The sequence below is a fragment of the Protopterus annectens genome, chromosome 5.part0 (assembly GCF_019279795.1).
Source record: "Protopterus annectens isolate FY-2018-M chromosome 5.part0, PAN1.0, whole genome shotgun sequence".
Lineage (NCBI taxonomy): Eukaryota > Metazoa > Chordata > Ceratodontiformes > Protopteridae > Protopterus > Protopterus annectens.
In genome coordinates this window covers 1,095,519,485-1,095,532,299 of record NC_056735.1, presented here as the reverse complement: position 1 = coordinate 1,095,532,299, position 12,815 = coordinate 1,095,519,485, and the positions used below count along the sequence as shown (strand labels likewise).

The 12,815-nt window shown below is 36.9% G+C and overlaps 1 protein-coding gene across 4 annotated transcripts in view; it reads left to right on the top strand.

The window, feature by feature from the left end:
• Window positions 1-12,815, top strand: part of CEP97 (centrosomal protein 97) — a 2,210,548-nt gene that overhangs the window by 1,949,696 nt on the left and 248,037 nt on the right. For all 4 annotated transcript variants that reach the window (XM_044070962.1, XM_044070961.1, XM_044070960.1 and 1 more), the window contains one exon: window positions 12,134-12,209. In XM_044070962.1, coding sequence (XP_043926897.1) covers window positions 12,134-12,209 — 76 coding nt within the window. The remainder of the gene's footprint in view (window positions 1-12,133; window positions 12,210-12,815) is intronic.

Sequence of the window (12,815 nt, the reverse complement as noted above, 5' to 3'; positions counted from 1 at the left end):
TCTTACTCTGTTCCTCCCCCTTCTCTAACTCTTACACTACTCAGAAAGTGCTCATTACCTATGTGGCAGTGTGATTCAGTATTGTAACCCTCATTTACATAGGATTGCCTAGTAATGCTTAGTTACATATCTTACACGGAGCTTCCCCCCCTTGACAACCACTAAACAGAGGCCATATTGTTTTTAGTCTGCAAGTCCCTCCATTGACATTCCATGTAATACATAAATCCCACAATTGTGGGCTTATAAGCTTCGGTTTTCAGTTTTAGGTAGCGCACCCCGTTTGCGCGGGTGTGCGCTGCAGTTAAACACAATAATCCCGTGGAAAAAAAAAAAGTTAAATAACTTATTTTTGCAACACTTTTTCATGCCAATGGCCACATATTTGGCCATTGGCATGCTTAATGACACATATGCACCCTTTATTTGGAGCTGACATAGCTCCGTTTTTGATTTTGCAGAAATGTACTCAGTTGTCAGCTGAGTACATTTCTGCAACACGTCCGTTACGGACTGGTTTCTGCTTCGTGGATCGCTCAAATACCTCATTTGCATATCTTGGAGCTGCAAATGAGGTATTGAGCATTTCCACGCCCAGTCCGTGTAAGAGACGTGTTAGCTGTCTCTTACACGGAGGTTTGGGCTGTACCTGAATCGGGAGGCTTACACAGAGGCTTACACTACTCTTGAACTCCGTGTAAGCCTTCCTGAATCTGGCCCATTGTGTGTACATTCAAAATTAGATAAAAAAAAGATTTATGTTAAGTTTCCTTATGTTGTTGTTTTTCTTTTGGCTTTTCCCGGTTAGGGGTCGCCACAGCAGAACTCCGGTCCGCTAATGATTGGCAGTCAATTTTTATGATGCCAGGGTGCCAGCCCGATGCCCAACCTTCAACAAAGGCACAGGTTAAGTTTCCCTATAAACAGTTTAAATTCAAAATAACCTTAGGCAATGATGCCCTAGCAGTAGGTACGCAATTCAAACCTCTGTCAAACAAGTCTGCACATTCTTGCTGCACCGGCCATTAACTGTAATTGCAAATATTAAAATCCTCCAATTGATTGGTAAAAATCTGGCAGAAAAGGTCCCCCCCCCCCCCCCGTCATTCAATGTGACTGTGTTAGAACTGTTTACCACCTCACCCTCCAGTGGGATTGATTGTTGTTCCTTTTCTTCCTTTTCAGTATAGGTCATGATTGTTGCCAAGCCAAACCTTCCCTGGGTCCAGAAGAATGATCCTTGGATTGATTCTTGAGTTAGTCTTACTGCCTCAACAAGAGTTAGGCCAAAGGGAGTACTGAATCTTCCACTTCGTTGTTAAAATAAGCTATTGCTTGAACATCTGGGCCCAAAGAATCAGGATCAACTCCATGGGAGTCTAAGCCAGAATAAGTAGGTTGGGTTGAGTTAGGATACATTTTAATGTCAAGGTACTCTGACCAGTCCCACTGTAATTTTTTTGGTTTTCTTCTTAAGGATCTCTTCACAGGTTTTGTCTACTTTGGAAAATGTAGTGTTGTAAAGATCCATATAATTGCTGAACAATAAATCCTGAGTAATGGATTTTTCGAGGTTGCAGATTTCAGTAACCATTTGGTCTGTTGCTGTTTGATTATGTTTTATAAGAATCTCCATAAGTTCAATCCCATGCCTTTCAAAAATATGTAATAAATCTTGATGCAAAGTAAAATGAGGTATTAACCCCATGGGAAATTCCAGTACCTAAACCCCCTAGGTGCACGCTTCACTTTAATGGACTCACTAAAATGTAAATTCTCAGGTTGTAATTTGCAATACTTAAGAAGCTTCTTTCAATGTTAAAAATCTGTTTAGGCAAGGTGTTAACTGTTTTGGAATCAATAGTAAAAAAAAAACATTTTATTAAACGAGTCGACAATGTTGTTAAAGTAGTGGGTGGTGGAAAAGTTCCATCAGTTAGCATCCATTTGCTTACGAAGCTCAGTGGGTAAAGGTAAAAAAAGAGAAGGAGAACATACTCTGCCCTGCTGGTATATCCTGACTGTCCACTAACTGGTAAGAGCCGTTAGGGTCTCCACCTCACAGGCCAGTCCCCCAGGGTTAAAAGTCAAAATAGAAAGCTGTTAAGTAAAGTGTTGAATCAAGGCCATAAGGTTGCCGATGGAAGAGTCAATCCCTTCATAGTTTGAGAGGAGGGTGGCCAAACTCATTCTGCCAAGTCCACCAGAAGCCATGACAAACACAAATCAAACCAAGTAAAATCAAAGAACAGGAAAACACATGCTTCCGGAGGCCATGTAACAGATGAAGTGAATATGAATGAAAGGAATATATTCATTACAGGAGAGCTATAAAATCTATATACAAATATACCACACACTGGGATTGAATGTAGTTATAATTGGTGTTGAAAATGAACTTTTGTGATGTTAAAAGAGAAATGCTAATACCATTATAATAATGGATTTATTTTTGACAAAAAATGTATTTTTAGTGAATATTAATATTTTAACACGTTAAAACAAGAGGTGTGGATGCCACTGTGGCACCCAGTTACTCGTGTTTATTTCTTCATTTGAGTACATACAAAAAAACAGTAAATGTTTCATTTGAAGATAATCCTAGGTTAATTACCTAATGTAAAGCTGACAGTTGGTGATTGTGTAAGGTATTCTATCTGTTAGCTGTAAGAAATGTTGCATAATAATTCCCAGATTGCAGGATGGTGATGGCTTAAAGTTTATATGTGTACCACATAATATTAATGATAAAGTAGTGCTTAGTGTGCACAGAAATAAATCAAATCAGAAGTAAAGGGAATGTTCCTTTATAGTCAAAGTACACAGTGTATACGTATTAATAAATTAGATCCCAGTACTAAAACTACATATTTTGATAAAAGTTACTCACACAAGATCAGGGGCGTTTGATACATCCCGATCCCAAACAACTACATCTGACTGCTTGGAAGATAGGCCTTATCATGAATACTATAGTATGTGTAGCTCATTACTAGTGTAGAGGTGTTTGTTTCAAAAACACTTAGACTTAAGATGAAAGTAGCAAAATAAGTGTGTTGCAAATGGGATGGGATGGAATGTAATGGTTTTGTGATGAATCTGAAACATTCATTCATTCTGTATTACACGTTTTGTCCTATTCAAGTTTATAGGAAAACCATAAGCTTTCCTGGTGCTCAGTGGGTATAAGGCAACTGTTTGTATGTTCCAGGATATGTTTACAACAGGAAGCTATCATTTCACCTAAACGCATGTGTTGGGGATAGTGACCCAATAAAAACCCATGCAAACTTTGGAAGGTAACTGGGTTCCACACAGAAGTTACCCAGCCAAGAATAAAAACAGTAGGTTAAGAAGTGTGATGCAGCAGAAGTGTAGCCCTGTGCTGGTATCAGGAACCAGTGCCCCACTCCCTCAGCTCTGCAAAGGAAGAGCAATTAAAAAAAAGTACTTTACTGTTTCTGTATTATTACAGATCCATGCCACCCAAGCTCTTCCATTGAAGAGCCAAAAAAGGACGGTCTTTGTATTGCTTCACCAAACAGGTGGCCAGATGCACAACACCCCCCCCCCTGCCGCCCTTTTGCAGGTCCCGTATCTGTGCTCTGCCTCTCCTCCCATTTATTAAAAAAAATTAATTAAATAAGAATTTCTTCTTATAAATTATAGCAAACTGCTTGCTGCAAATGTAGCAAACAGTTGCAACAGTTTATACCCTGGCTGAATGGAGCACTAAAGCACTCAAATTTTAGATTTAAAAAAAATTATTTTTTTCTGACTTTTAAACTGTAGCAAACTGCTGCTACAGTTTAGACCACACACCAAGTGCTACAGCACTAAGGTTTTCCCACAAATGCAATACCTGATTTTTGATTTTCGGATCAGCTGACCATATCTCAACACTTTGCACCTGGGGCAGTTGCCCCTCTCGCCTTGCCCTAGCTATGCTACTGGGAGGCAGCAAATGTAACCACTGTACCACTGTGCTGCTTCTCCATGTAAAACATAAAGGAAAAATCTGTTCAAGTTCAAGGCATTAGATAGGAGAATCATCATCATCAACCCCCTTTTTCCCCATTTTTCTACATGGGGGTTGGGGTGTAGTGTCAAATGTCTCCATCTTTCTATATTCATTGCACACTCCTACCTTCTTCAACACTTATGCCTGACTGCTGCATGTTATGTCTCTCACAATCCATCCACCTCTTTGCTGGATACCCTTGTTTCCTCTTGTCTTCTTCCTGCATTTATGTCCTCATTTCTTTTTTTGTCCCATATTGTGGATCTTACCACCCTTCTCAGGCACTTCATCTTCATCACCTCTAGCTTCCTCAATTGCTGTGCCTTTCCTGTCCAGGTGGTTACTGTACCATACAGCAGTACTGGCCACGTCACTGTTTTGTATACTTTTTTTTCAGCTTTTTTGGCAGTCTTAGATCATACACTACCCATGACACTCAGTGTCAGTTGACTGCAGCTCCTGTGATTCTAGCTTTGACCTTCTCATTCTGACTTCCCTTCTCCTCAACCACCACTCCCAGACTTGAAGCTGTTAACTTGTTCCACTGTTTTCCTTTCTATCTCAGTTCTAAGATTTTTCTGATCTCCACCATTTGCTGTCATTATAACTGGCTTACCTGTACTCTATTTCATCCCATGTGTCTTCAGTTTTGCATTCCATTCCCCTATCCTTTGCTGAAGTTCTTGCTCAGAGTCTGAATAGTCATCAACTGAATACAGCAACTTTGCTGATCTGTCCCCTTCAACCTGTTTGCTAGTGTACTGCACCACCAGTATGGACAGTAGTGGGCTCAGAGCTGAACCCTGATGCCCATCCACTCCCACTGGCAACCCTATATGAGACCATACAGTGTCCATACTTGAGTCATTGGGTCCTTGTACATAGCCTGCAATAATTCTACTGGTGTTTCTTGAACTTCAAACCCACTACCCAACTGCCCAAATCAGCTTTCTTGAGACTGTGTCGTATGCTTTCTCCATATCTAGGAATGTCCAGTTGGACTCTTTCCTCATCTCTAGCGTCTTATCAAATATCTGTCACATTGCAGACATAGGGTTGGTTGTGCTGCATTCTGCTCTGACTCGAAACTGCTCATCTCCCATCTTACTTTCTACTACTCTGCATATTTGTTTATCAGTCACCCTCTTCAGAGCTTTCATACAGTGTGACAGTAGTTTGACACCTCTGTACTGCCCACAGTTGTGAATGTCCTCTTTGTTCTTGAATATTGGCACTAGTATGCTTATTCTCCAGGCATCTGGGATACACCTTTCTGTCCATGTGTAGAGGAAGAAAACTTTTATAGTGTTTTACTAAAACTGGAGGCAGTGTGACAGCAGAGTGTGTGGGGATGCAGCCCCCCCACGTGGGGGGAGCAGGTAGGCTTTTCCTCCTCCAAAAAAAATGTTTTTTTATTTTTTGCTTGTAATTGTTATTCTCAGCACATGCTTAGTTATGTGTTGACATTAGAGAAGTTAGAGATGTCAACATTTGGCAGTTTTGCTGTTTTTGTAAATACATGAAAGTTCTATTTAATAAAAACTTTTTTTAAATTGCTTTTGTTTTGTAATTCCTCAAATTACCAGTGGTATAAGGTTTATATGAATCAACTGGTATGGTGAGTACATATCTGGTATTTTTGCAAAGTCTATATCCATGCTGATATTTATTGATGTCCTTTTTGTGGGGGAAGTGGTGTCGTATGAATGATCTGCTGAAACATTTGCTGAAATGGAGATGTACTGAATCCATAATAGAATATTTCTCAACTGCAGTAATTCCCTTAATGGTAGATAGGGAGGTCTTCGATCCATATACCTTCCTTGCCTTCCTTAAGTGCCCATTTCATATCTTTTGAAGGTGTTCCTCTTGCATCAGTGGCTTGTTCTGTTTACTTTTCAAATCTCATTCTGTATTTCTAACCCATGTTCACTTATCACAAACCTGTTCAGACTCATAACATTCTGTTTGTTTGCATTGGCGTAACAAAAACTGAGATCCATACTTTGACACCTCAGTAACCAAAGGATGGTAGCTGTTACAATACAGTGATGAGTAACTTTTCCTTTCATGATGAAGATCACTAAAGTTAAGCGGTATCTCATTTACTGCTGAATATAAAAAGTGAGTTTCATTTATTTTTTTAGCTTAAGTGCAGTGCTGTGCATTTGTGATTTATTTGTCATGTGGTACTCAGTTGTGTGTTAAAACATGGGAGTGAGCAGAGGAGACAGAGATCAGGTTGTCTTTAAAACTATCTGATAATAAAGTGAAACTTTGTTTTGAAAATATCAGATTCCTGACTTGAGTTTGTAACAGGTGAGGTGCTGTCATAGCTGCTTACTGAGTTTTATGCACCTTTATAGAATTGCAACTTTTATGTTATTTTGGAGTTTTATACTTTCAGATTTGAGCAGTTTTGATTGCTACAAAGTATGCCGTACTAATATTTATGTCATCATATTAATATAGAAATATTTTGTTACTCCGAATACAGTTTAGATCTGGAGCATGTCTACTGTTATATTGAAAATTATATTACGCACTTGATTTCTGAATGTGTTAAATGTTGGTTCAGAGGGATGTAGATAATCTCAATGTATTGGTTGTCTGCTTTCCTGGAACATGGCATAGCATGCATGCACAGTGAACTAAAAGAGACTGCAGCTGCCCAGCCTGTTTAAAACTTTTGATCAGAGTGGGATTCTTAAGCTAGTAGTCTAAATGTTCATACTTTAGGGTGATCTGATTGAATTCCTATTTCAAATGTCAGCATAGAGTTGTATGCAGGACAGGAAATCTGTTTGTTTCAGTCTGTGAGAGATATAATCACTCCACACCTCTTTACTTAAGAACTTAAAATAATCAGCTGTGAGGTTTCTGTACCTCAGGGAAAGAAATACTCTTCAAGCAGCATCTGTTCATAGAACTCCATGTGGCAACCATCCTACGTTTGATGTGGGTCTTTGCTCACACATTAAAGCACCGTTGGCATTTCTTGTATATAATGTGTCTTGTCTTTTCTACCTTTGTATTTAGGATTATGTTGAGTTATAAGACACAAGTCCTCAGTATTTTAAGATGAATGCATTCATCTGCAGCTTAATATACCTTGATTAATTAAGCAATAACCCATGGCAGGGTGTGCGTAATACTTGTTTCCTTTCTTTTGGTGTGGTTTGATCACAAGGGCTTCATCCTGTTGACCAGACAAAGCAAACCATGCGTAGACCAAGCATTACTTTATTATTGCTGTTTTAGAGAATGGGAGAATTGTACATTGGCACCTTGATTAGAGAGCGAACATTCTACAGCAGGGTATTAATGTGCAAGTAATGCCCGCTGGAAAACAAGTCCACCTCTTCACGGCAGCATATCAAGCTGCCATGGAGCTCAGACAGAAAAAAAAACTAACAGTTGCCATTATTTTACATTCGCTAAGCAGCACTTTAGCTGTTTAGCGAGTGTAAAATAAAAAATAAAAAAATTTAAATAAAAAAGTGTGTGTGTGTATATGTGTTTATATCTGTGTGAGAGTGTATGTGTGTATGCGAGTAAGAGAAAGATCGATTGAGCTATTATTTTACACTCGCTAATCAGCACTTTTGCTGTTTAGTTAGTGTAAAAAATAAATGAAACTGGAAAGAAGTGTTTGTGCATGTTTTATGTTGCTGTCTGCATGTGTGAGAGAATGCGTGCATGAAAGAAGAGACTGTCTTTGTGTGTGTGTGTGTGTGTGTGTGTGTGTGTGTGTGTGTGTGTGTGTGTGTGTGTGTGTGAGAGAAAGTGAGAGCAGTCAAGCTTTCCCCTGGCAGCAGCACCATCAGTTAGAAGATTTCCGTACCTCTCTACCATACTTCTCAACCTCTTAGCACAAGAAATCTGGACAAAGACACAAATAACGGGGGAACAGAGGACCGAAGATAGGGATGGATTTTTAATATTGCTCTTATAAGCTAAGTTGCTAAGATAACATGGTTTCCATTAGCATGTTTTTTCTGAAGCAGAGGTGTGTGTGTGTGTGTGTGTGTGTGTGTGTGTGTGTGTGTGTGTGTGTTAGAGAGAAAGTGGGAGTGAGTTGACTACTGGCAGCAGTAAAGACATTTGCATACCTCTGGACTTTTCAGCTGAAGAAATCTGAATAAAACCTAAAACAAAAATGGAACAAATGCTGTAAAATAAAAGCAGATTTTAATTATTGCAATTATAAAATTACAAAGTTGCTTAAGTAAAGGATTTATATTAGCATGAATTTTCTGAAAGAAATAAAAGTCTGAAACTCAAATGTATGTTATTTAGTAACTTCAATCTCCAATAACTGCCAACGAACCAAACGATTTAGGAGTAAGGGACCAAAAAATAAAGTAAATTCCTGGTTATTTTTTAAGTGTTACATTTTGGATGTAAAATGCTTCTTCCAACATCATTAACACGTACTACAGCAAGTTTGAAGCATTAGGCGGAGGAACTATTTTACATCAAAAATATATAAAAAAAAATAGTAATTAAAAAAAAGTAAGTAAGTAAAACACAACAATTTTGCAGAGAGCATCGGATCTCATAACACCCCTGGGTGGGCATTAATTACACATTAACACACACCCTGTCTGGCATTATTGCTTGCATACAAATGTGTTAGTTCTGTGTTATGTTGTATTCTTGTTGTTGTTTAATTTCAGTTGTATCTAGTTTCATGTTCTTCCACTTTATGACAATAAAAAAGTTCCAAACTTTGTTATAATTATTATTTTTTTTGTTTATTTGTGTTTTATTTTTAATTTAACAGTACGTATTGAATATAGATAGAGAAGTTTAAAAAGGAAGAAATATTTTTCTGTATTGTTCTTTATTTTCTTTTATAGGGCGGCATGATGCAGTGGATAGTGTTGTTGCCTCACAGCAGGAGGTTCCCTGGTTTGATTCTCAGCTGGGATGTCTTCTGTGTGGAGTCTGCATGTCCTCTATGTGTTCACATGGGTTTCTTCCCATATTCCAAAGACATGTAGTAGGTGGACTGGACACTCTAAACTGGCCGTAGGTGTGAGTGTGTGGTGTAGAACAACAAATGTGGCAGGACTAATCAGCTGGCGGTGCAAACCTTGGCTCTATATGATTGTCACTGTGGAGGTGACTCCCCGACCCCATGTGAAAAAATGGGAAAAGGGGTTGTAGATAGATGGATTTCTGTTCCAGACTTGCTGTTTTCATCTTATATCTTCATATGTTGAGTTTTATTTGTGTAGTACCTTTAATGAAATTTTAAATTTATATTTAATTAGGTGTATATTTGTTTTGTCATATTTTTAAGCTATATATTGGTAAAATTTTACTTGTTCTGCTGGTTTTATATGGAGCAGATGTTTAATGTTCTGTAGTTTATTATTTTTTCTGTGGCTGGTGGATATCGTGGTGTACCTTCATAGGTTGGTGTTTCTGTATTATGGACTTTAACTCTTTTCTTTGTTGGTATGCTTTCTATTTTATCTTTTGTAATATGTTGATTTGTTGGATTTTCAGATTTTTGTTAGTATGTGCCTGTTATTATCTTTTCCCATATTTTGAAGTTATTTATTGATGGCTGGTAATAGGAGTGTACTGATGGTGTCACTTTTATGTCCTGTTATGCTCATTATCTCTCTTGCTTCCATTCCAGATTCTGATAGTAAGGTTACTGCAGTTGCTCATAAGGAATGGTTTGTGCATATTTTGGCAAGTTTACTTCTTTGCATATCTGTAGTAGCATTTTTGATAGGTAATTGATTCCTTTTGGTTGTGTTATGTACCATGTTTCCATTTTGTCTAGGATATTTTGTGGCTGTCTCTTTGGTTGTAGAAATAGTGAAGTTGTTATGGGTGACAGTTTTTGTAGGTATTTCTTGAAGCTTTGGACAGGGCATAATGAGTCTGTTGGGTTGGCAAACATGAATCTTTGAGGGATTCTCTTCTGTAGTCATAGTGCTCTGTATGTTTTTTGGTGTGTTCATTGAAGTTTCTGTTTATGTATTCTGTGCCATCTTCATGTCTTTTTAAGAAGAAGCTTTGTTGTGTGAAGCATCATACTTTTTAATTTCCAGATATTCTAAAGTGTAGTTGTATGCCAGACCAGACTTTGCTTACAAGTCTATGTACTGTGTCTGGAAAGGGAGCTTTGCTGTTTCTTAATTGTGTTATTTCTTTTATTGTTAGTGGGTTGTGATATTCTGTTGTGTCTTTTCCACTTCTTCTGTACCTTTTAATTACTGCTTTAAACACATTGTTTGCATTTGTTAGTCTTGTGTATGTCGTTAGGTTGATGCTTAGATTTAATGGAGGAATATTTACATACCAGTTCAGTCCTGCTTGTATACTTACAAAGCTGCTTATAACATATCCTTGCCCATTTGTGTTTCTTACAGTAGCATAAAATTCTCTAAGGAGTGTGCTTAAGTTCTGTGATGTAATAATCTATTTCCTTTTGTTTTTGCCAGTCTTGAAATACATTTACAGCCCAACTTGTTTGTTTTCTAGCATTTGTCTCTTCTTTTTCTAGTTCTAGGTTTTGTAGTTTTTTTTCTGATGTTTCTGTGTCTGTTTTGTTGTCTTTTTGTCCCCCCCAATATAGGGATATTAATACCGTCTTGTTTCTGTAGGACCATTTGTAGTGTTGCAGTTCTTGTTGGTGTACTTAAACTACTTTGTTGCTAGTTGAAGGATTGCTGTCTTCTTATGGTATGATTTTAAATATTTCTTCTATTTCTGTGTCGCTGATGAGTTTGAAGTTTAGTTTCATATTGGATTTCCTTTGTTTTACTTTACTGTGTGGTAATGGCTCCCATTACGTGGTGTTAAGTAGTTTTAGGAGGTATTGTGCTGTCGTTCGGGCTTTGCACAAGCCTGTGCTGAGTTGTGTTTTGTGGTCTTTTTTTTTTTTTTTAATAGTTAGGACTCTGGCATTGTGCTTTTTGTATTATTCTGTTTGTTCCCTTTATAGTTTTCACAACTTAAATTGTGTTTGATTTGATTTGTAGTTGTATATGGAGTACGATTATATTTTGTTTAGATAAGCTCAATACATCCATGTGCCCTGTATGTTGTGAAACTGTTATAAGTGGACTGTTTGTGTACACTTTTGCAAGTAAGCAATGCCATTTTACAAGAAACAGGGCATATAGAAATATTGATCTTTTCAAAATTTTTATTAATATTTGTAAATTGTAGTACAGTAGTGTACTCTTGTTTTCTCATCTACTAGTAATGAAACTGTGAGACTTTCCTGTAGTAAACCTTCACTTTGGTAAGCAGAAATGCTAATAAAAATGAAAGAAGACACTATGTGCAACACTTTGGAGAACCAAAGCATATTTGTGTAAAACAATAAATGGATTTTGACATAAAGCTTCTTTGTGTTGTATTTTAAATCCTGAGGAAGCTTTATGTGAAAAAGCAGTTGTTATTTTACAAATATACATTGGTTCTGTGAAGTTGCATGGTCCCTTCTCTCATTTTTTTTTTTTAGTATTTCTGGTTATCGGAGCTGAGGCTGGATTCTTGTAGTATTAATTAAGTTGGGTGGAGTGTCTTATCCCTGGTTGTAAGCAGCAGTAATTTTATTTAGTGGCTTAATGACAACAACTGTAGTTATGCAGTTATTTTACTGTAGAAAATGTCTACTAATTCATGTTTGTGTTATTTTGGCAATGTCTGAAGATAACAGTCCTAATATTTTAAGTATCACTGATTATCTTTGATTTTTTTCTGTTTTTGTCCCTAATTTAAGATCTGTAGCTGCAACATGATATACGCAAGCACTTTCCAAGAAGTGCGAGTGATAAGTTATCAGTAGAGTTGGGTTGTTCTTTTCTAGTGTTAGTGTTATCTGTAGTTTGGAGAAAAGGTGATGAATTACAGGTGGTAAATAATGGCAATATTTGAAATATAGTAGACATGCTATGTTCTTATGTCAACATGGACACACACACACACACACACACACACACACACACATATATATATATAAGTGCCAGGACTTGTTTGTATTGGTAATGCTGGATTTACGACAAGCACTCTGACTAAAGTCTCTAATCAGCGTGCATGTTTTTAAATATTACTTTATAGTTCTATTAAATATTTTAGGTTGAAAAAGAAATATCAAGAGGAACGAATTCAGAGACTTGTGCAAGAAGAAGCTATCAAATTCCTTTGGAACGAGGTAAGTCTACATATTTATATATATATATATATATATATATATATATATATATATATATATATATATATATATATATATATATATATATATATATATATGGTTTACCTTCAAAATGTTGAATGCTAAATGGTTGAAAATGAATTGGTTGAATGCACTATATTGAATGATCAAAATGTTGAAATAAAATTAGTCTAAACTCACAATGTTGAAATTATCGAATTTGCCCATTCTGCACTGTAGTGCAATATCGGAGTTGGTATATTTAAGTAGGGGGTGTGTGGGGGGGTGCAGGGGAGTATAGCAACCCTGCAAAATAGTAGAGGTGGTCTCATTGCTTTTTCAATTAAATGATTTTACACATTTTGATCATTCAATGTTTTGGGTTTAGATGTTATTTTTCAACCAAATGAACATTAGACATTATGGCTTTCAACATTTTGAAGGTAAACCATATATATATATATATATATATATATATATATATATATATATATTATTATTATTATTATTTTTTTTTTTGCACTGTCTCTAATGGCAACAGCTGTTTCTTTCATGTTGTTGGATTCATCATTATGTGGTTTAAGGTCATTTGGCAGATTTGGGATC